A 25,114-nucleotide genomic window follows, 5' to 3' on the forward strand; every position below is an offset into this window, starting at 1 on the left:
AAAAAACCCTTTATTTGTAAGGAATGTGGGAAAGTCTTTAGGGTTAATATACATCTCATTCGCCATCAGAGATTTCATGGTGGTGAAAGACCCTTTGAATGTAAAGAATGTGGAAAGGCTTTTCATCTTCCCAGCCAGTTTAACTACCACAAAAACATTCTTCATACAGGTCAAAAAACCATTTGAATGTGAGGAATGTGGGAAGTCCTTCAATCGAGTCTCCAGCCTTGTTGAACATAGGATTAGTCATACTGGTGTAAAATTATATGAATGTAGTCAGTGTGGGAAAACCTTTAATCATTGATCAAACCTTAGTCAACATCAGAAAATTCATTCTGGTTTGAGACCCTTTCAGTGTAAGGAATGTGGAAAGGCCTTCATTGTTCTGGCAAAGCTCACTCAGCACCAGAGCATTCATACTGGAGAGAAATTTTAATGTGAGCACTGTGGGTCAGCCTTCACACCTCAGTACCAGCTTACTCAACATCAGCTAATTCATACTTGTGAGAAGCTCTTTTAATGCAAGGAATGTGGGGGACCCTTTTGATATTATTACCAATTTCATACTGGTAAAGATCCTTATAAATGTAAAGAATGTGGGAAGTACCTTACTTGTGATAGATACCTTAAAGCACATCAAGGAATTCACACTAGTGAGAAGAAACTTTACCAATGTTAAGAATTTGGTTGGAAGCCCTTCAGTCGAAAATGAAAGTTTGTTTGACACATAAGATTCATATTGGAAAGAAGCCTTATAGATGCAAGGAATGTGGAAAAGCCTTGAGCAGTAATTCTGAGCTACCTGTATATCAGAATTCATAATGGTGAGAAATCCTATGAAAGTCAGAAATGTGGGAAAATGTTTAGATTTAGTTCAGCCTTCACTGCACAGCAGAGAAGACATACTGGCATGAAGCCCTAACACTATAAAGAATGTGGAAAGACCTTTAAGTAGAGCTCAGTCCTTAACATAAAGGAAACCATGCTGGTGTGAAACCCTATGAATGCAAGGAATGTAGGAACGTTTATTGAATTAGCTCAGCTCCTAAATCCCATCAGAGCCCAGTAGGCTTGAAACTCTGTGAATGTAAAGAATGTGAGAAAGCCTTTATTGTAAATGGTAAGCTTACAAGACATTGAAAATCCATAATCATCAGTTCTATGCGTGTAAGAAGGTAGACAAGCCTTGTATGGAAGTTTTACTGAACATCAGAGGACTCATGGTCAAGACTGTTCCTGAAAAGAATGTGGGAAGAATAATCTGCCCTAAGATTTGGTCAACATCAGAGTATTCATATATTCTTGATGCCAAGATCCCTTAGAGAATCAGAGTGTGGGAAGTATGTTGTTCCAAGGAGGTATTCTGTTGAGAATGTCTTTGAATGTCAGAAATAATAGGGAAGACATCATGTTCTTGATTTACTTTCATCTTGTTAATTTTATAAACTTAATATATCAATCACTTCTCAGCCAACTTAGGGAGAGCAGTTATTGGAACTAGGTTTATTTGTAGCATCTTCCTTGTCACTATTAACATCCTATGGCTTCTGTTAATGGCCAGCACAATATCTGCCAAAGTCATGGGGACAAGGTTTTAATTGATATAAAATCCTTGAAAGAGTATTTGCTTCATGCCCTCATTCTGTAAAGTAGCTTTTAAAGTGTTCTCGCTTTTATAGGCATTACTGTAACTGATATGAAAATCAAATCATACTGCAGATACCTTAGAAAATCCTCATGCATTTCTCCACTATAAATTTAAAATAACTTCGTTCTGTATACATCTAATGCATGAAAAGGTACATGAAAGGACTTTCATTGAGAATCCATTCTTTAAGTATTTGTGTGAAGTTGTTAAATACACAACTGTTAATGAATAAGTACTTTTTTTAAAGGGGTTAAACACAGAAATTTCAAAAGGTAAAACCCTATAATGTATGCTCTCTGCCCAGATATTAAGATAAGCTATACATTTGTGACAGGGCAAGACAGTACAGAGGCTCCTCCATCTCATATTCTTGCTGAGGCCATTTAAAGTTTGAGCAGAATTTGACTTATGATGGAGAATCTTGGGAAATATTCCCCAGCTATAGTCTAGGAGCCAGAGATCAAGATCATCTGGCTACTTTATCCTGGCTTCTGTTTAACTGTGTGCTTGGGCAAAAGCTCCCTTTCCAGCAGCTGAGCAAGATAACAGGATGTAGTTTTTTTCTTTTAATAGCCCTTTGCTCTGAATGCTTGGGGCTACACTTCGATCCCAAATACCTGAGTGATGTTCCAGCAAACTGGAATAACGACTTTCAGTCGGCTATAAACTCTTGTCTGAATAGTCTTCTCTGGTGACCTTCCGGGAAAACATTAACAGAAATAGCCAAAATTGAAACTACTTATAAAAGTACATGTGTGAAATTTTTTTATATATATGGAAAAGTTGGAAGAATCAACAACAGACTTCTATGTCCCACCTAGATTCAAAATTGTCAACAGTTTACTATGTTGATTCTGTTTTTCTGTGTATATGGGTATTTGGGGCTGTACCATTAAGAATACCTTTTAAAACCTGATGGTGGTGGTACATACCTTTAATCTAACCAGCACTCAGGAGGCAGAGACAGGTGGATCTCTATAAGTTCAAGGCCAGAGTGATGTACATAGCTAGTTCCAGAGGGCTAGGGTGGGTACACAGAGAAACCCTTTCTGAATTAAAAAAAAAAAGAATATGCTTTAGAGTTAGATGTGTGTGATAGTATATGTCTGAATCCCAGTACTAGGAATGCTGAGGCAGGACAATCAAGAGTTGGACGCAAGTTTAGCTACATTGTGACTTCAAGTCCAACTTTGGCTGTCTAGAGACCCTTTTTTAAAAAACAAAGTTTTAGACTTTCCATTTTATAATTTACCACAGCAGCTAAGATGGAGTGTCATCTCTGCTACAGAACCATATTATTAAAGAAATGACCCAGACACTCTTTTTTGGGTAGACACTCCCCACCCCACCCCCTGCCCCAACCCCAGGCTGTGCTTGCCCAAAGACCAGGTAGGCCAGCCACCCCATGGATCTTCCTCACTTTCTCAGTCTCCTTGGGTAGACATCTGCCCAACCACAGGTAATGCCTGCCAGAAGACCTTTCTCACTCTCTAGCACCCAACATATCAATCCTCAGTTGTCCCTCAACCCTCATTGCTGTGTCCTAGCTCCCAACTCTGGCAGACACCCCCGTCTAAGCACAGGCCATATCTCCCAGAAGATCAGGTGGCTGCCCACCCATGGACATCCACTCTCAGTGAACCCACCTAGGACCCAACCCTCAACCCCTTCCCCTCCTTGTTGCCATATCCCAGCTTCCAGCTCAGGTGGAGACTTCCTGCATGGACCATAGGATACACTACCAGAACTCCATCTAGGCAATCCACCCACTGACCTACATTCTCTTGGTGCCCTACCCTAAACACTGGCCCCCAATTCTCCCTCCCTTGTCTCTGTGTACTAGCCTCCAACTGGGGCAGAGACTGGTGCTGGGTCAGAGGCCACGTAGGCTTCCAGAACTCCAGGTAGCTTTCCCTGCCTGCAGAATTCCTAGACTCTTGGTTCCTCCCCCTCACAATCCCCAAACCCCTTCCCCTCATCACTGTGTCCCAGTCCCCAACTTGGGCCCAAGACCTCTTGCTCAACAAGAAACCATATTAGCAACCAGACGACTAGAGAGGAAACAAACCAAAGAACAAAACACCCATCCAACAAAGACAAACCCAGAACTTGGCACCTAGATCTATAATCACACCAAACTCAGATGCTTAGATGCCAGCATAAGAACACAATCAGCAACTGGGTCAGTGTCACCATCAGAGCCCAGCCATCCTAATACAGTAGGCACTGAATATTCCAACACATTTGAAACATGAGAAAAAGGACTCAAATCCAACTTCATGAAGATAGAGGTTCTAAAAGAAGTGAATAAATTCCTCAAAGAAATCAAGGAAAAGACACAGATAATTGGAGGAAATGAATAAATCCCTTCAAGAAAGCTAAGAAAAACAGTTGAACCCAACAAACAAACAAAAACTTTTTAAGACCTGAAAAAAGAAATAGCAATAAAGAAAACAAAACTGAAGGAATTCTGAAAATTGAAAATCTAGCTAAATGAACTGGAACTACAGTTGTAATCATCACCAACAAAATACAAGAGATGGAAGAGAGAATCTCAGGCATTGAAATATGATAGAAGAAATAGATACATTGCTCAAAGAAAGTTTACCTATAAAAAGTTCCTGAAACAAAAATCCAGGAAGTCTGGGACAATGAAAAAACCAAATCTAAGAATAATAGAAATAGAAGGAGAAGAACCCCAACTCAAAGGCCTAGAAAATATTTTCAAGAAAATTGTAGAAGAAAACTTTCCTAACCTAAAGAGGGAGATGACTATAAAAGCACAAGAAGCATACAGAACACCAAATGGCTTGGGTCTGAAAAGGAAGTTCCCTTGTCACATAATAATCAAAACCAAAACATACAGAAGAAAATATTAAAAGCTGAAGGGAGAAAGAACAAGTAACATGTAAAGGTAGGCCTATTAGAATTACACCTTACCTTTTACTGGAGACTAATACAAGCTAGAAGGGTCTGTGCAGTTGTCCTGCAGACTCTAAGAGACCACAGATATCAGCGGAGACTATTATGCCCAGCAAATGACCCAGAGTTTTAAGAAACTCAGAAATTCGTCATTGGCTTTCAAACTGTGCTTTTACAAATTTATGTATCCTAAGGAGAATCCAATATAGATAAAGATTAGGCCTTGCTCTGTCCTTTATTCAATTTTCAGTGTTGATTGAAGCTAGGTCCTTGTGTGTGGCAGATAGGCGCTCAGTCACCAAACTACATTACAAGCCTTTAGCCACTGTTGCCTTCTATCTAAGGAAATTAAGGTTCAGATGACTCATTTTGGATAAGAATACATTAAAGATTGTGTATCTTTTAACATATCCAGAAGTGCTTACATGGCAGCTACCACATTATTTAAGAAATTAAACTTGTTCATTTGGTTAAGGCGGTGGCTGCCAGAGGTTCACTAAAAGGTCTAGCTTGTTGTGGATATGTAATCTACATGGAGATACTATTACATTCAAATTTTTATAGTTATGGTTACTTAAATACTGGGTCAAATGTAAGTAAAAACCAAAATGCTGAGTGAAGAACATAATAATGTCAACAGAATTCAAGTTGTGTGGTGTAACTGATGGTACAAAATTAATACCATTCAATGAAAGCAGGGAACAAGACTATTTTGAATGGACCCTTGTTTTTGTTGCCATTTTAACCCCAAATATAAGCACTGTCCCTGGCATATGAGTAATTGACAAAGTTGGAAAAAGTTAAGCATTCAAGTCAAGAAGCTACAGAAGAAACCCTAAACCAGTATAAAGATGGCATCAGCAGTAAATGAAAATTAATAGGAGATAGTTTCATATTTTAAGATATACTTATTTTATGTATATGAATGTCTTGCCTGCATGTTTTCAGACATTTTATTTTATGTATATGAGTGTCTTGCCTGCATGTGCACTTTCTGTGTGCCCTGGTGTCTCAGGGTGCCAGAAGAGGGTGCCAGATGCCCCTGGAACTGGAGTTAGGACAGTTGTGAGTCACCATGTGGGTGATGGAGACTGAATTTGAGTCTAATGTAAGAAAATACAGCATGTGTTCTTAATTGCTGAGCCATCTCTCTAGCCCTGATGATGATAATTGTAATGTCTAAAGAGAGAAATATTTCTTCAAGATCACAAATATACACAATTTTCCTCCATTTATTTTTTTCTAGAGTTATTTGAATTTGGTATTTTACTGGATTCTAAAGTATATTGTTACAATGCCATCTCAAAAATTTACCTCCATTTTGTTAATGCCTATCTTGAATGATACCTTCATATGAATGATCTTTTTGGGATAGGTTGCTCTGATTCTAGTTCATTGTGGTGAAGAGAGTTGTCTAGTAGAAAATTCAGTAATGGGTAATGTCTTAGGGTTTCTATTGCTGTGAAGAGACACCATAACCACAGCAACTCTTATAAAGGAAAACATTTAATTGGGGCTGGCTTACAGTTTCAGAGTTTCAGTCCATTACCATCATGGTGAGAAGCATGGTAGTATGCAGGCAGACCTGGTGCTGGAGAAGGGGCTGATAGTCCTACATCCAAATACACAGGCATTGGGGAGAGCTTGCTTAAGCACTTGAGACCTCAAAGCCGACCCCCTAGTGACACACTTCTTCCAACAAAACTACACCCACTCCAGCAAGACCCAATAGTGCCATTCCCTATGAGTTGATGGTGGTCATTTTCTTTCAAACCACCATGGGTAACAATCACCTTGCAAGATACTGTATGATTATGCTTGTGTTGTATAGAAACATAGATACATTTGTGTATTTTACATGGTGCTGTGTGGTCATGTGTGTACAATGTGGTTGTGTGTGTTTCCACAATGTCAGGAGTTATTGAATGAGCAATAAATTTACAACTGCTGTCAGTCTTGCTGGTTACAGTTTGTCAAGTGTGGGCAACCAGTTCCTACATTTATTTAACCCAGGGACTCTTGAAGAATGAGGGATAAGAGACTTAGGTAGAAATAAAGAGGGGAGAGAAACAGAAATGCTCAATAAAATGTTCAATGCAGGATAACCTCTGGTGGGCCTGGATCTTTATTCACCAGACCAGAACTTTATTCCAAAGGCCTTTTTATAACAATGCCAAGGGGAGGGACAAAAGATCTCTCCCTAAGCTTGCATTAGGACAGGTGTACTTCCCTAATCAGACCTTTCACCTGACCCTGTCCCTGAGTGAGTTGTGTCCATCTGCCTGTGCACACTCAGACAGTGGCTTATTACCAGAGGAAAAAATGCTTCACGCCGGGCGGTGGTGGCGCACGCCTTTAATCCCCAGGTCTCGTACCACCTCTGTTGTGTCTTCACCGTGGGGGAGGCTGTCCCTGCTTCAGCTTTCTGCCTGCACTTGCTTGCTAGGCTCTAACTGTAGGGAACTTCTGGCTGCTGTTTTTCTCTAGCTTAGAGAGACAGGACTTAGCAGAGAGGATTTGCCATATTCTAAGACGTTTGTTGTTTCTAAAGCCATTACAGGTGATTCTCCCATACTGATGTCTCCAGGTGAATCTAATTATGTCCTTACAGAAAGAGAATCTCTGAGAAGCAAAGACCTGAAAGGCTTTTTAGTTTTTCAGAGAGAGTTTAAGTTTTTCCCCAGAAAACTTTAAGTTTTTGAGAGTGAAAGACCACCAAGTTTTCCCCAAAACTTCTGTTCTCTGAACTTTGGCTTCATGGCTAGAAGGAAACTAATTCTGTTGATATGATGTTTCCATACAGTGGCAGTGCCAGCAGAGTGAAAGTTTTATTTCACCCTAATTTGCCTCAGGGAAAATTCTTTCCTCTGCCAATTGGGACCAAAAGCTTCCCACAGGAATCTTTTTCTTCCTGTTAAGCTCTTTGATAGATATTTCCTCTGATTCTTCCTCAGGACTTTGCATTCATATCCTCATAGTTAGAAAATTAGGGGCATAGTTTGTCTAGTTGCTTATCTTATCTTACTTTAAGTTTTTTCTTTCTTCTAACCCAATATTTCTGTATACTACCTTAATCTAAATTTCTTCCTACACTATTTTCCTATATTCTACTTTGCATTTTTTCCTTGTTTTTATCGATTAGAAATTAAGAGAGAGAGAGAAAAAAAACCTAGATAGAAAGAAAGCTATGTTGCAGCCTTGTGGCATGTCACCGCCTAACCTACACACCTGAGAATAACATACCATCACCTTCATATTTCAATTCCTTATTGGCATGCCTCTCACTCATGATGCCCCCTCATTCCTTTGGCCAAGTCCTTGGGTTTTTTTGTCTTTTTTGCCTTTGTCTTTGTCCCTGTTCACTGGCACAATCTATGGGAGACCAGATCCCACATTGATTTACCCCAGGGACTCTTGAGGAATGAGGGATAAGAAACTTAGGTAGAAATAAAGAGGGGAGAAAAACAGGTAGAAATGCACGATAGCCTCGGGAGGGCCTGGATCCTTATCCACTAGCCCAGAACTTTATTCCAAAGGGCTTTTAATAACAATGCCAAGAGGAGGGGCAAAAGCCTTCCCCCTTTCTAGATACAGCCAAGTGTAGACCCTTACAAACACCTGGTAGTCAGGCCCATGGTCCAATCAACCTCTTAATGCAGTCCTGCTGGGAAAAGCCACTAGGAAACCTAGGTGGGCTCCAACAGTCAAGTAATCCCAATTTTGCTTGATAGCTGTTTGCTGACTATCACAGGTTCTTTTATTCCAATCTTAATTACCAATATGAAGTCTTCTATTGCACGTTAGTATGTCACGGTAATGTGCAAATGTGCAGGTTACAAAATGTCTGGGTTTTGGATTTTTCAGAGTTCAATGTGGCTGTGCTGAAGTCCAGACACAGCTGACAAAGGCCTGTGGAAGAGTCTAGAGAGACCAGGAAAACACTACAAACTACAGGTATAGAGCTGTTCAGGAGTAGAGATGTGGTGGTGGTTTGAAAGAAAATAGCTGGCCTCCATAGGTTTATAAGGAGTGGCACTATTAGGTGTGCCTTTGTTGGAGGAAGTGGTCACTGGGGGTGGGCTGTGTGATCTCAGAGACTCAAGCTATTCCTAGTGTGGCTGTCACTTTTTGCTGCCTATGGATCCAGATGTAGAACACTCAGCTCCTACTCTAGCACCATGTCTGCCTGTACACCACTGTACCACCCACCATGATGGTAATGGACTAAATCTCTGAACTGTAAGCCAGCCCCAATTAAATGTTTTCCTTTGTAAGAGTTGCTGTGGTCATGGTGTCTCTTCACAGCAATAAAACCCTGCCAGAGTCCAGCTCCAGTGGGGTTCAGGTCCTGAGGAGGAGGTATGGAGTTGGCATGAGAAATATGGAGACAAACACTCACTCTCTATGGCTAAGAGATGACCTTTTTTTATTTATCATTCTAATGAAACCATTATGTGCAGTAGGGCATGTGAAACATGAGTTTTACATAATCAATTTTCAAGAACCTTCAAGATTACATTGCAATGTTCCCCAAGCTTCTACCCACTTCTTCCTTCCATGTCAGGGGAAAAAAGGTTATTCAGAGGTCATCAATTCTATACTTCAAGAGCACCACCCCTCCCAGCAGGTCAGGCAGGAAACAGCTGGCCCCAGAGGTTAGCAAGTGACTAAGTATTTTTATACAAACTAAAATATTCTGGCTGGTCATCCTTTGTGGTTACAAGGTACCAGACATTGAGTCTTAAGAAACAAATCTAAACGTTACTTTCATTCTTCAAAAAGCCTGATGTATGCACCATGTAGCATAATAATCATTAAGTTTTCTAGGTTTAATTATAAGTACACCTTCATCGTGTCTTTTTGATCTTATGCCAACTATTTTAGGCACAAATGTAGACTTTAAGCTTTGTTCTGAGTAGTTAGATGTTCTCCAGTTCCTTATAGCCATTATACAGTAAGTTCTAATATTACCTGTAAAATATTTCCTGGGATCAGTGCCTCTCAAAATACAATCAACAAGACACATTAAGTATTCTTTAGTGGTTTCAGATAAAGTAATTTCTTCTACAGCAGTTCCAGTAGTCATGAAATTATGTTGAGTAGGCCTGAAAGAAACATAGGAACTTTTGTCTATTCTCATAATATTCCCCATGAGTTTCATCTTTTCACACATTCTCCAGGGGAATTGTTTTCCATTTCCCTGTACCATCCTCTCATTATTCTCCTGTGCCCAAATCACCCTGGGTAGCAACAGCAACAAGACCAAGAAAGGGGAGACCCAGAACCAGACATCATTCTGGGGAATCACAGGAGATAGAGTGGAATTTTCTTGCAGAATCTTTGTCATACAGCAGGGAGCTCAATAGGACTCTACCATACAATGAGCCATCTGCTCTACACTCCTGCACTGATCCCAGATTCATGGCTCCCACCACAACCCCAAGACAGTTGTCAAATGCAAGTCCAGATGGCAACTCACCCAAGGGTCAGCCTGCAGTGAGCTGTGCCAAGGAAAAGAGAAACTTCACCCAACCTAGAGTCGGGTGCTAGAGGCAGGTGTTTTTCATTGTGGTGATTTTCCTGAGAATGAGGCACATGATGAGTGACAAGGTGGCTAGTGAGTATGTCTGCCGCATTTTGGTCTTGGGATGGTCCTTTTATGGTCCCAGGGGAAGTGGTCCCATCTTGCACAACTGGTAAGCTCATGTGTCTGACATGATAGATTTTCAGGTGTCGTTTTGGTACAAATGAATTATCACGTTGTGTCCCCTGGTGTGCTTTCAGGTGGTTGGTCACTTGTATCAGTAAGGTGCAGAGTCATTTCTTCATGGCACAACTCAAGGTAGAGTAACTTGAGTCAGAGTTCCTACTTCCTAAGATAGAACCATTCTGTGGTAGGCATAGCCAGAAAGCTGATATTCCATACAATTCAGAGTAACCTAAAGCCAGCCAGTTGTTCTCCACATGTGCTCATCAGGTTTGGGGTGTGAGGGACCTGTGCTTTTCATCCTTAGGACCACATTCCATGTCAGTCAATCTCCTGCACCAGTTATGGTCTCTAGGTTTCTGTTGTGGATACTTTGCATCAATCATAGTGAAAACAATCTCCTTGGTTCCCCAGTGAGTACTGTTATTTTTTCAGGAGTTCCCCCCCCCCCACCGTGCGTGCATATTCATTACACTCTGCTTGCGCGGTTACAGAATTGATAATATTTAACAATTGGCCATGGCTATCTGGAACTGATTAAATTTATTCCTCTAAGTTTCTTCTGTGTGTAGCCAGCAGACTAAGAGATATTTTGGCAATTCTAGAACCCTTTCTTTTCTTTTCTTTACTTTTTTCTTCTTTTCTTTTTTGAGATGATAGACTGCTAAAAATATTTTATGGAAAATTCATTATATGATAGTGTGGTAGTTTGAATGTATTTGGCCCCCATAAACTCATAGGGAATGGCACTATTAGGAGGTGTGGCTTTGTTGGAGTGGATATGGCCTTGTTGGAAGAAATGTGTCACTGTGAGGTTGGGCTTTGAGGTTTCCTATGCTCAGAATCCCTCCCAGTGAGTCAGTCCACTTCCTGTTGCCTCTGAGTCAAGATGTAGGACTCTCAGCTCCAGCACCACATCTGCCTGAATACCAATGTACTCCCCACCATGATGATAATGAACTGAACTCTGAAACTGTAAGTAAGTGCCTCAATTAAACTTTTTCGTTCATAAGTGTTGCCATGGTCATGGTGTCTCTTTATAGCAATAAAAACCTAAACAAGGCAGACAATTGACTTTGGCAGAAAATTCTGAATTTTAAAAAAATTGAAATAAGTTGGACAGTGTTGATACACAACTTTAATCCCAGCACTCTGGAAGCAGAGCCAGGTGGATCTTGGTGAGTTCAAGGCCAGTCTTGTCTACAAAGTGAGTTCCAGGACAGCCAGAGCTATAACACAGAAACCCTGTGTGGGAAAAAAAAAATTAACAATAGCATTGTAAAGCTATTACTGATATAAAAACCCTTTCTTAGCATTTAATTTTATTGAAATAAAAATGTAATTTATGCTAAATCTTCTATATTAATATTCAGTATTCATCCATGAACTAGTTGGAACAAAAGTCCCATTTATATATTTTAAAATGCATTTTCCTTCTTTTTATAAAATTTTTAATGAAATTTTTAAAATTTATTTTACATACCATCTACAGTTTCCCCTCCCTCCTCTCATTCCATTCCCTCCCCCACCTCCTTTTTACCACTCCCCATCCATTCTTCAGAAAAGGTAAGACTTCCCATGGGAGTCAACAAAGCATGGCATATCAAGTTGAGGCAGGACCAAGCTCCTCCACCATGCATTAAGGTTGAGCAAGGCATCCCACCATAGGGAATAGTTCCAAAAAGCCAGATCATGTACCAGGGACAGATCTTGTTCCTACTGCTAGGGGCTACAAACAGATGAAGCTATACAACTATCACCCACATGCAGAGGGCTTAGGTTGGTTCCATGCAGGCTCCCTACTGGTAGTCTAGAGTCTGTGAGCTCCTACGAGCTTGGGTCAGCTGTCTCTGTGGGTTTCCCTGTCATGATCTTGACACCCCCCCCCCCACTTGCTCATATAATCCTCTCTTAAGCTTGACTCCCAGAGCTCGGCCCAGTACTTGGCTGTGAACCTCTGTATCTGCTTACATCAGTTACTGGATAAAGGCTCTATGATGACAATTAGTGTAGTCACCAATTTGATTACAGGAGAAGGCCAGTTCAGGCATACTCTCCATTATGCTAGGAGTCTTAGCTGGGGTCATCCTTGTAGATTCCTGGGAGTTTCCCTGACACCAGGTTTCTCCCTAAACACATAATGGCCTCCTCTGTCAAGTTATCTCTTTCATTGCTCTCCCTCTCCATCCCTCCCCCAACTCATCCATTCCAATCCATCATGTTTCCATCTCTCTATCCCCTCCCCCACTCCCAGTTTACCCATGAAATCTCATCTATTTCCTCTTCTCAGGGTGATCCATGCATTCCTTTTAGGATCCTTCTTGTTACCTAGCTGTGGATTGTAGCCTGGTTATCATTTGCTTTACATCTAATATCCACTTATGAGTGAGTACATACTGTGTTTGTCTTTCTAGGTCTGGGTTACCTCACTCAGGATGATTTTTTTCCTAGTTCCATCTATTTGCCTGCAAATCATAGTGTCATTTTTTTATGGCTGAGTAATACTGCGTTGTGTAAATGTACCCCAATTTCTTTATTCTGGGGCTCAGATAGGAAGAGGAGGGCACAGGATGTGCCTTGGGACTTAGGGCCTAGGGATTGAAGCAGTTTGGCTGGGAGACCAGTCACTCACCTCTTCCAGTTGGTGCACTTGGTGCTTTGTGTCTCTAGGGGATGCTGATGTTGCAGAGGATGTTTGGCCAGGGGGAAGATGATGGGTTTGGTGGGCTTGGGTGGCAGAGTGGGTCTTGTAGGTTACAGAGTCCATTGGGTGGTGATGGCGGTGGTACAGCCTGCCTGCAGGATTCTTACCGCTGGTGGGCTGCTGGGGCTGAGCTTTCTCTTTTCTTTTTTAAACTAATTGTATAGCTTTATAGACACATTTTTATTAGTGTATGGTAACTAAACATAATAATGAATGTCATTATGGCATTTTCTTTTTTCTGCAAACATTTTTATCTAAGGCTTTATTCATATGAAAATTTCTCTGGAAGAATAAATACTTTCAGCCATCATCAGTTATTTTTACATAAAAGCAAATCAATTTTTTATTCTCTCATGTGTTACATCCCAGCCACAGTTTCCCGTTCCCTCCCTCTCACCATTCTCTCCCCTTCTCTCCTCTCTCCCCCAGACCCACTCCCTCTGCCCCCCCCCCCTGAAAAGAGCAGGCTTCCCGTGGCCATCCACCAAACACAGCATAGCAAGCCACAGTAAGACCAGGCACTTATCATCACATCAAAGCTGGACGAGGCAACCCATTAGGAACAGAAAGGTCACACAAGTATGCAAAAGAGTCAGAGACAGCCCCCACCCCCACCGTTAGGAATCCCACAAGATTACAAGATACTCAGCTGTAACATGTATGCAGAAGACCTAGGTCAGACCCCTACAGGCTCCCTGATTTCTGTAAGCCCTCATGTGTCCTGGTCAGTTGATTCTGTGGGCTGTGTTCTTATGGTGTCCATGCACCCTCTGGTTACCCCAATCCTTCCTCTCCCTACTCTGCATGACTCCCAAGCTCCATCTAGTGTTTGGCTGTGGGATTCTGCACCTGCTCCCATCAATTGCTGGATGAAGCCTCTCTGGTCTCTTTGATTAGGATTCCACTAGGTTCGGTTCCAGAACACTCTGCAGGCAAGAAACACTGTAGGTTGAAGGTTTTGTGGTTGGGTTGATGTCCTCATCACTCCACTTGAGACCGTCCCTGTTACAGAAGATGGCTGGTTCAGGCTCTGTGTCCTCCATTACTAGGAGCCTTTGCCAGGGTTACTCTCATAGATTCCATGGAGTTTCTATTGTACTAGGTCTCCACCCTGACTCTGAAATGCCCCTCAATTTTAATCATTTCTCCCAGTATTTTCTCCCCTCCCCCACCTGATCCCTCCTGTTCCCAATCCCACGTACCCCCAGTCCGCCTATGAAATCTATTTCCCCTTCCCAGAGAGATCCTTGTGTCCTCACTTAAACCCTCCTTTTTCCTTAGCCTCTCTGGTCTGTGGACCATAGCATGATTATCTTTTACTTTACACATAATATCCACTTATAAGTGAGTAATACCGTGTTTGTCTTTCTGGGTGTGGGTTATCTCACTCAGGATGATTTTTTTTTCTAGTTCCATCCATTTGCCTTCAAATTTCTTGGTTCCTTGTTTTAACAGCTGAGTTACACTCCATTGTATAAATGTATAAATGTACCACATACCACCAAGTATGTGGTCAGTTTTGGAGGATGTTCCATGAGGTTCTCAGAAGAAGGAATGTTCTTTGGTGTTTGTGAGAAATGTTCTGTAGATATCTGTTATCTGTTTCATTTATAACATGAGTTAGCTCCATTATTTCTGTTTCATTTTTGTCTGGATTACCTGTCCATTGAAGAGAGTCGAGTACTGAAGTCTCCCAGTATTAATGTGTGAGGTAAAACCCTTAGTATTTGTAAAATTCAGGTTAAAAGTATTAAAACAAATAAACAAACAAAACAACCCAAACCAACTCCAGGAAGAGAGCTGAGGGAACCATCATCGGCATCTGCAGAGTGGCCAGAGGGGCTGTTTTTTTTTTTTTTTTTTTTTTTTTTTTTTTTTGGTTTTTCGAGACAGGGTTTCTCTGTGTAGCTTTGCGCCTGTCCTGGAACTCACTTGGTAGCCCAGGCTGGCCTCGAACTCACAGAGATCCGCCTGGCTCTGCCTCCCGAGTGCTGGGATTAAAGGCGTGCGCCACCACCGCCCGGTTTTCAGAAATAGCAAGTCCTCTATACAACAATAGAAAGGGGGTACTGAGCCCCTAATATGGACTGAGACTAAACATAGGAGTTTGAGACTTTAAAAAAAAGAGGGGCTGTTTTTACTTTCCATTTTGCCTGAATGGGGAAAATACCTTTTTGCCTTTGTTTTAAAACCAATTTTAAGGTTTAACCATCCAGTTTATATTCATTCAAGAAATTAGCCATTTCTTCATCATGAGTAATAGCCTCCTTATCTTCCTTAAGATTTTAATAGCACTTTGAATCAATGCCCAAGTGACCCCAAATTGAACAGGGATCTTTCCTCTTTGTTTATATGCTTTTCAATATTCTTTTGGACTCTGTCCCATAGTTCTTTATCTAAAGGTCCTTCTTATGGAAACCAGGGATTATAAGCATAAACAATACACAAACAATCTAATAGTTGTGATTTTGATACTTGTGTTCCTCCTTTCTTTAAGAAATGATACACAAGTTCAACACACAGCAAAGCTTCCCCTCATCTCTGCCCCACTGTGCTCATGACCTCCTTCTGTGAGGCTCCCCATTCTCTTATGTCATAGCCGACTTCAGGCCTATTCAGGCACCACTTGTTTACACCACTGTAGTTGTCAGTGTGAAACAGAGGTCAGAGCCTAAAAATGAAGCAGACCAAAGTCTCACACAATTTCCAGTTTTATTCAGAGCAATAGAAAATTAATACTCTGAGGGTTAAGAAGAATCACATGAGCTCAATCTCTATACAATCACAAGGACAAGCCACACATGGCAAAATCATGTTCTTCCATAGAGACATGGTTTAATAGCAACAACAAAACTGATTGGGAGACAAGACCTTTTGCATAAACTAAAAGCCACCTTCACCTTCTTGATTGATGAGACATTGTAAGGTACCAGGGTTTTCAGAAATAGCAAGTCCTCTATACAACAATAGAAAGGGGGTACTGAGCCCCTAATATGGACTGAGACTAAACATAGGAGTTTGAGACTTTAAAAACAGCTCTGAGTTTGGCTCCTGCCCAATCACTTCCAGATATCTCAAAACCTTCTCATCTGTCCATGAAATAAAGGCATCACAAGAGGGTCTTTAAGCCAAATTTAGGGGGCACAGAAAATATCCTGTGACATACCAGTTCTAATTATTGGACCCTGTAGCTACAGGATGGCCCACCTGTGTAACAGCAGTGGAAGCTACTGTTAGTCTATTGAAAACAAAACCAGAAAACCCCAAACAACCAAGTTAACTCTGGGTCGGGATCTTATAACCACAGCACCCCAAGCAGTCGAGGCCCTCCTCTGAGGAGTGTCAGAACTCTGGCTGTCATACCAGCATGACAAGTACTGGTCCCATTTCTGAAACACCCTCATGTCTGGCTTTAGAAACCCACTGTGCCGGGCGGTGGTGGCACACACCTTTAATCCCAGCACTTAGGAGGCAGAGCCAGGCGGATCTTTGTGAGTTCAAGGCCAGCCTGGTCTACAGATCGAGATCCAGGAAAGCACAAAGCTACACAGAGAAACCTTGTCTCGAAAAACCAAAAAAAAAAAAAAAAAAAAAAAAAAAAAGAAAGAAAGAAACCCACTGTCATCAATCCTGCTACCATCTTACTTGATGAAGACCCACGAGGTTCATCCATGACTTTCTTGAAATGACTTCTCCTGAAAGATTTTAATGCAGTGCTCTACCCAGATGGGAGCAGTTTCACTGAAGATGAAACCAGGTATGTAGGGGCTGCAATAGTTACTTCAACTGAAATGATTAGGGCCCAAACCTTAGGGACAGATGCCTCAGCCCAGAGAGCAAAACTGATTGATCTTACCCAGGCTCTCAGATGGGGAAAGGAAAGTCCACCAACATATAGACAGACAGTCATGATACCCTTCCTGCCATGCATATCCATGATATTGTCTGTAGAGAAAGAGGGTTTCTTGGTGCTGGGGGGAAAGGACATTTAAAAACAGAGAATCTTGGCCTTCCTAGAGGGTATTTGGCTTCCCCTATGAGTTGTTATCCTCCACTGCCAAGGGCATAAAAAATTCTGGCCTATGGGAAACAGGGAAAACCTGCTGTCTTAGAGTATCTAGTGCTGTGAAGAAACACCATGACCACAGCAACTCTTACAAAGGAAAACATTTAATTGAGGCTAGCTTATAGTTTCAGAGCTTTAGTCCATTATCATCATGTGAGAGGCATGGCAGCATACAGGCAGACAAGGTGCTGGAGAAAGAGCTGAGAGTTCTACATATTGATCCACTGGCAGTAGAAGGAGCGACTGTGTGCCACAGTGGGTGTAGCTTGAGCACAGGAGACCCCAAAGCCTGCCTCCACAGTGACACACTTCCTCCAACAAGGCCACACCCACTCCAACAAGGCCACACCTCCTAATAGTGCCACTCCCTATCTGTGGGGACTATTCCTATTCAAACCAGCACACCTGGGTACTCAGACTCTATGCCTACATAAAGGGAACCTTGAGATAGATTTACTATCCAGAATAATTCACCCTCTCTTGGTCCCCAGACCTTTGGGTCCTAACCAAAATCTCCACCTATACCAAAGCCTCAACAAACTCTCCCCTCTAAAGAAACTATACAACCAGAGTCACAGTCCAGAAAGTTTGCCTTCCACTGTCCAGAAAGTTAAGGGTTCCCCATCTCTATTTTCTACTCTTGGCAAAGTCCACTGCTTAGTTAATCATTCCCAGCAGAAATCAGCCAGGATTGCTAGTTATGCTTAGACCTCCCCCCCAATTCCCCATACTACATAGGGGATCCTGAAAAGAAAAAATTTGGGGTTAATTGTCAAGTCCTAGGAGAGTTAGCTGTATCATTTGCCCAGTCTCTGCATAATGGAAAAGTGCAGGGCTTGTCTCAAGTCCTTTCTCAAGTAGTCTGTGAGCATGGATCACCTCAGCTAGCCATCTCAAAATTGCCCTTAGCAGTTTGTAGTCCAAAACCAATCTTTGGGTGTTTTTTGTCATCTTGGTGGTATTATCATCCTGATGGCATCATCATTGTGGGGTCACATCATCTTTTTGGAGACTTCAAAGTCAATGTTGGCATGGTCATGGTTCCCTGCAGAAAACTAATAGAGACTCAAACCCAAAGTTTTGTACAGGAAGCTAGATGAAACCTTTTTTCTAGAATTAGTTTGCACTCTATATGACCATTAACATCATGACAAAAGTTTAAAATATATATATATATAAATCTTATAAATTTTGATATAAAATTCATACCTTAAGAAAAGTTTTAAAGAGTCAAAATAAAACCAAAGAATTATGAGGTTAATAGCAATAGAATAGTCCCTTACTTTGGTTTTTCTTCTGTCCCATATCAGGCGGCTCTTCTGACTTGATACAGAGATTTTGCATTTTCTTTTTAACAAGCCTGCTTGGGTTTAGAAAAGGAGAGAGCCATGCTCCAACTCCAAAGCCAGCTTTAATTTTTAATTGAACTGGGTCAACATAAAGACCATTTGCATTATATGTAATATATAGAGAACAGCAGAAACAAACATTTAGGAAGATGTACAAAATTTTATCCTGTTAGATATGTGATATACCAATAGGCCAATTTAGTCTTTTTTGGGGGGACACTTTTTCTGATGATTTGTCCTTTTGTTCAGATGTCTCATTTGTCCAGTGTTCTTCAAATTTCTTAGCCTTCATTCTCCTGAAAGACAAAAACAAAACCCTTCCCCAACCCTAACTTTGGGGAGTTTCTGAATCTAATCTTTATCAATTTTGATTTATGATTTCTCCTGAATTTTTTGTTCTCTCTTCCATAGCTGTTCCATCAACCAGAGCAGTATGGTTTTTTACAATAGGCATTAAATTCTTTAGTTGCTCTGAGAAGGAGTTTCTTCTACAATGATAGGAAAACTGAATGGAATTTGACATGGGGGCTTGTGAGAGGTCCCTCAGCATGTTTCCTGACAGCAAAGGCCAAGGATTACCTTGTCTGTCCCTTGTTGATCTGCATTTGTTTGTTCAGTGTTTACCTTTGCCACACCTTCTGCATAATCTAAAAGGGAGGGGTGTTCTGTTGCCATTTTTCCTTGAAGAGACGTTGTTTCTAGGAATGCCTTGTTTATAAAAAGTCTCTTTTAGGTGACCTTGTTTCCCACATTTGAAACATCTGACATTACTATTTTTCTTCAAACCTCTGGAAATCACCTCTCCTATCCAAGCATCATAATGGTCATGAGATTCAATATTAATTGTATCTCGGATCCATTCCTCCAAGGGTACTGATCTTGCCTTTAATGGCCTAATTACCTATTTGCATTGTGCATTAGCATTTTTAAAAGCCAGAGATTCAATTATTATCTGTTTAGCTTCTGATTTTGGTATCATTCTATTTACTGCTAGGACAGCCTTTGTAAGAAATACGTGAAGGTTTATTTTGGGTCCTGTATAACTTTTGTAAATGACTTGATTTTCTTTCCTACTTCTTCAATTCTGTCCCAAGCATTCAAGGCTGCCATTTGGCATAAAATTGGGGTGTGGTCATCATATAATCACCTTCTCCAAGAAGTTGACCTTGGGAAATTTCCATACTTCTTGCCCTACATCATTGTTTAATGGTCTTAACCTCATCTTTCCCCCAGGTCCTCCATTGTAACTGGGGACCAGCCTCTAAGACCACTGTGACAAAATATTTCCAGTCTTGAGGAATGATTCTATTACAAGTTGACTGTGAGTTTAACATTTGCTTCACAACACAGAGAATGCATACCATATGACACTATAGCTTCTTTGAATCTCCTCAAATCTAACATTTGCACAGAAGTCCAATCAGCTCATACACAGCCTTGAGCATTTGGTGGTTCCTGTATGGTTACTGGATAGATCATGGTTTGCTCTTTGAAAGCCTTAGGCTGTTTCTCTGTAACCATATAATGCAATGCTGAGATTGGTTCACCTTTAAATTCCTCTGTCTGGGTCTGAATTTCTATGATCTGTTTTAACAAGTTTTTCTAAAATTTTTATCTTGGAACTCATATTAACCAACTTTTTAAATGATAAAACAGAAATGATCAAACAAATAATATTAATAATTGATATTACATCTATCCCATCAACATTAATTATCCTCTTATTTAATTGTTCCATTTTCAGACTGCCTAATGTGTTATCAAACAGAGACCAAACACCCACCATTGTAAAAATGTTTCCCATTTTTTAATGTGGGAAAAAAGTCTCTTTTAACTAATTTATCCCTTTAAGAAATCTTAATTGACTCATCAACTCTGCCAACTGCATAGAGCAGTAGAAGCCCAAGTGGGTGGTAGCTGCCTAAGAGGGGGATCCAGGGAGAGCCCACAACCCACCAGGAGAGAAGAAGTGAAAGATCCAGCCATCTGGATCCAGCTGGTTAGGAACTCCAGCCCACATGGGGTGGAGACTCCAGCCATGTGCAGCTCAGGACTGAGCTGGGGCCTGTAAGGCCACAGGCAAGTGGCTTTTCGTGAATTTGTGCCACAAACTTTGGACACTAGATGTAGCACAAATCTTTAAAGGTCTTACAATAAAAAACCCAGAGTCAGATATTGGGTTGAAAGCTGAAAGATCAGAGAAGCAGAACAGCTAGCCACTAGCTTACCTCTACAAAATCCTCAGCCTCTGAAAGACATTTAAGGAAATGCTCAACATACTTAGCCATCAGAGAAATGCAAGTTTGCACTCAGCTGGTGGAAGTGCAAACTTGTACAACCACTGTGGAAATCAGTATGGTGGTTTCTCAGAAAATTGGGAATGGATCTACCTCAAGACCCAGCCATACCACTCTTGGGCATATACCCAAGGAATGCTCAATCATACCACAAAGATACATGCTCAACTATGTTCATAGCAGCACTATTTGTAATAGCCAGAACCTGGAAACAACCTAGATGCCCGTCAACTGAAGAATGGATTAACAAAATGTGGCACATATACACAATGGAATACTACTCAGCAGAGAAAAACAATGACAGCATGAAATTTGCAGGCAAATGGATGGAACTAGAAAATATCATCCTGAGTGAGGTAACCCAAACCCAGAAGGACAAACATGGTATGTACTCACTCATAAGTGGATACTAGATATAAAGTAAAGGACAATCAGACTGTAACCCACAGAACCATGGAGGCTATATATGTAGCATGGGGGACCCTAGGATGACTGGCTTATAATAAGTTTTGGTTTTACTCAATCACTGGGCAAGCTTCAGTGAAACATTTCACTATTAGGATAAGAATTTGTAATGTATCAAGCTGATAATAGAAAAAAATAATAATAAAAGGCACTTGCCACCAAAAAAATTCAAACAAACAAACAAACAAAATCCTCAGCCTCAAAAGACTGAATTCCTGTTTCCTCATGCCTTACATACCTTTCTGTGTCCTGACATATTACTTCCTGGGATTAGAGGCTTGTGTCACCACTGCCTGGTTCTGTTTCTCTCATGTAGCCCAGTGTGGCCTTGAACTCACAGAGATCCAGATGGATCTCTGCCTCCCAAGTGATAGGATTAAAGGTGTGTGCCACCACTGTCAGATCTCTATGTCTGATTTAGTGGCTGGTTCTGTCCTCTGATCCTCAGGTAAGCTTTATTGGAGTACATAATATATCACCACAGATGGATTACCCACACAAATGTATGTAAACTGAGGGGCAATGGACTCCTTTTCTCTTTGCTTTTATCCTTGGACTCCTGTTGTCAACTAGTGATCATTGTATGCAACAGCAAATTTCTAGATTTAAAATAGAAAGATCCCATCACTTCAAGCAGTAAATATTTCTCTCTCGAATTTTAAGTGGGTCAAGTATTCACAAGTAGCTTATGTGGGTTGTTCTGCTTCAAAGACATTGTCCAGATCTCCAGACACCAGACAACTTGACTGGTTCTGAAGGACCCCCACACAAGGATCTCAGTCCCACACATGGAAGATGGCTCTGGCTCTCAGCCAGAGGCCTCGGTTCTGCCCAGTGAAGCCTTCTCCTTTGTAGTGCAGTGGTGTGGGCTGATTCTCCCAGAGCAAGTGAACAGAGGAAGCTGATGCTACCTAATTTTTATATAGAAATGTATAATTTAAAAATGCAGGCTGGGTATGGTGTGTTTTACATTCATTAAATATACAAGGAAGTTTCTGTAACTTCCCAGGGCATGCTGGTCAAATCTGGAAGTCTAATTAGGGGATTCCCCAGCCTCAGAGCCCCACAGGTCAGTAGTGTGGGAACAGAGTGCTCAGGCTCACAGTACAGCATTGTGGTTCATGTCCACCTTGCAGGTGGTTCTTCCTCTCCATCAGACGTCTTCAACGTGGTGGGGGTGGGGTGGCTTTTTCCAGGCTTTTAGAGATTTTTATTTTTAGAAGATTTTTAATTTTTGGTAGTTGTTTCTCCCTCTCCCGCACATCCTCTGTGTTTGTGCAGGTACACAAGCCATGTAAGCACTGGTTTGCTTGAAGCCATGAGAGAACAGATGCCCTGGAGCTGGCCTTACAGGTGGATGGTGGTAAACTGCCCAACATAGGTCTTGGGAGCTGAGCTTGGGTCCTCCTCCAGTCTGCTGGAAGATCAGCTGATTCTTTTAACTGCTGAGTCATCTTTCCTGTCATGATGATGTCATTATTGAAAGGTTGTAGGTTTGGGGTCAAGGGAACACTGAGGTGGATTGTCATTTTAGAATAAGAAGTTCATTAGAAGAGTTATTAATGTCATAGATAGACCACAGTGTAGCAGAGGCTGTAGGAGAGATCAAGCCCACAGGCAGAACAAGGAGAACTACTTCTATCCTCCTCCTCTTCTCCTTCTTCTTGTCCTCCTTCTCCCTCCTCCTCCTTGTTTTTTTTTTTGACCCAGGTTTTCTCTGTGTAGCCCTGGCTGTCCTGAAACTTAAGTTGTAGACCAGGCTGTCCTCAAACTCAGAGATCTGTCTGCTTCTGCCTGGGGTTCTGGGGTTAGAAGCATGTGCCATAAAACAATCTGTTGTGTGATTGTTAGTGTTAACTCTAATGAAGATTTTTTACTGCAAATGAACAAGCTGTGTCTTAGTTAGGGTTTCTATTGCTGTGAAGAGATACAGCAACTCTTATAAAGGAAAATATTTTATTGGGCCTGGCTTACAGTTTCAGAGGCTTAGTCCCTTATCATCATGGCAGGTAGCATGGCAGCATGTAGGCTGAGAGTTCTATATCTTGATCTGCAGGCAGCAAAAGAGGCCTGTGTCCCATATTGGGCATAGCTTGAGCATATGGGACCTCAAAGCCCACCTCCACAGTGACACACTTCCTCCAACAAGGCCACATCTCCTAATAGTGCCACTGCCTATGAGCCATGCATTCAAACACATGAGTCTATGGGACCATGTCTATTCAAACCACCACACTGAGCAAATAAAAATACAAAATACACAGACTGAAGAGAACAGGGGTGCCAGGAAGTGGAATGGAGCTAAGTCTTATGTTCAAGGAGATAAACAGATTAAAGAAGAGCTGGTGTTAAATGTAATAAAGGGAGTGGTGACCTCAGGACAAAACCCCATCCAATAAGCTCCAAATTTATGAAAAAAGAATTAAAGAAAAGCTTAGAGCCAGGTGTGGTGGTGCACACCTTTAATCTCAACACTCAGAAGGCATGGACTGGTGGGTCTCTAAGTTAAAGGCAAGGACAATCTACAGGTTGAGTTCCAGGATAGCCCAATTTAGGCAGTGAATGAAACCATTGAAAACCAAAAGTTGGTGAAGATGTAATTGAAAGAGGGGGCAATATTCCAGCTCCAGAAAGCAGCAGAACTTGGCATTTACAGCCATGTGGCTCTGGCTTTAGAGTTAAGGATAGAAGAAAGAGGTTATGGAATCTCCCTCCACAACTAAGGAAAGCCACTGAGGCCAGGCTTATGGCAGGGGTATCTCTGCTTGAAGGCCTAGAGAGGCCATTGTGTGAAGCTGTGAAGGTGAAGCCTGGATTGCCTTGGAGACTCCAAGATGTTAGCGATGCCAGAGCTGTGGGATACCTGTCAAGGAAATCTGCTAACAGGGAGTGAAACCAGCCCAAGAAAAAGAAGTGTGTTGCAGTCAACAAAGCTGAAAGAAGCTGGAGATCTGAAAAGCATAATGACATCAGACATGGAGATGCAGAATTTGGAGTTTGCCCAGCTAGTTTATGGACTTGCTTTGGTCCACTATTTCCATACTATCCTCTCTTTACTCCATTTTGAAATAGTAATGTATATCCCATGCCATTAAGTGTTGATAGTGTGTGATTTGCTTTTTCATTTTGATTTTACAGGGGGTTACAGTTAAGAGATTGCATGAATCTCAGAAGAGACACTGAACTCTGGACTTGTAAACAAGGTTGAGAGTGTTATAGACTATGAGACTTTTGAAGTTGGACTGAATGCATTTCTGCATTATGTTATGGTTACAAGCTCATGGAGGCCAGGGAGGTTTGAATAGGATTGGGCCCCATAGACTCAGGTGTTTGAATGCTTTGTCCATAGTGAGTGATACTATTAGGAGGTGTGGCCTTGTTGGAGTAGGTGTGGCCTTCTTGGAGAAAGTGTGTCACTGTGGAGGTGGGCTTTGAGGTTTTATAAGCTCAAGTCTGGTCAGTGGGACAGACAGTTGTCCTTCTGCTGCCCGTGGACCAGCACCATGTCTGCCTGTATGCCACCATGTCCCGCCATTATGATAAGGGACTCAACCTCTGAAACTGTAAGCCAGCCACAATGAAAATGCTTTCCTTTATAAGAGTTGCTGTGGTCATGGTGTCTCTTAACCGAGTATGACTTTGAGCTACTGATCTTATCACCTCGACCTCCCAAGCATTGGGGTTACAAGCATGCTCCCCCACAAATCTGAACACACCTCTGTTCCAGGAAGCCAGGCTTGGGGGCTACCAGACTCATCACTGGAGGGAATGATGAGCCCTCAGTTATAGGTTCTGCTTCCCCAACTTTGTCTCTTCTCTGGACCTGTGATCATTGTGTTATTTCTGCTCTCAGTGACAAGGTCTACAAGAAAAGTCCCCTGACAACTTTTTCTCAGCACACTAATTGTCCAAGTTAACTGAGTTTCCAGAGCCTGCCCCAGGATGCTGCCGGAAGT

The 25,114-nt window shown here is 41.6% G+C and overlaps 2 protein-coding genes across 2 annotated transcripts in view; both read left to right on the top strand.

Moving 5' to 3' along the window:
* The window catches only part of LOC128094944 (zinc finger protein 780A-like), a 30,694-nt gene extending 24,171 nt beyond the window's left edge, over positions 1-6,523 (top strand). Inside the window, 1 exon segment of the mRNA XM_052713559.1 lies at positions 1-6,523. Coding sequence (XP_052569519.1) covers positions 1-186 — 186 coding nt within the window. The 3' untranslated portion in view covers positions 187-6,523.
* LOC128094941 (zinc finger protein 60-like) overlaps positions 1-25,114 on the top strand; it is a 65,298-nt gene that overhangs the window by 15,140 nt on the left and 25,044 nt on the right. The gene's annotated exons all lie outside the window — the stretch shown is intronic.

Source organism: Peromyscus californicus, unplaced genomic scaffold (assembly GCF_007827085.1).
Source record: "Peromyscus californicus insignis strain IS unplaced genomic scaffold, ASM782708v3 Scaffold_4__1_contigs__length_199733344, whole genome shotgun sequence".
Taxonomy (NCBI): Eukaryota; Metazoa; Chordata; class Mammalia; order Rodentia; family Cricetidae; genus Peromyscus; species Peromyscus californicus.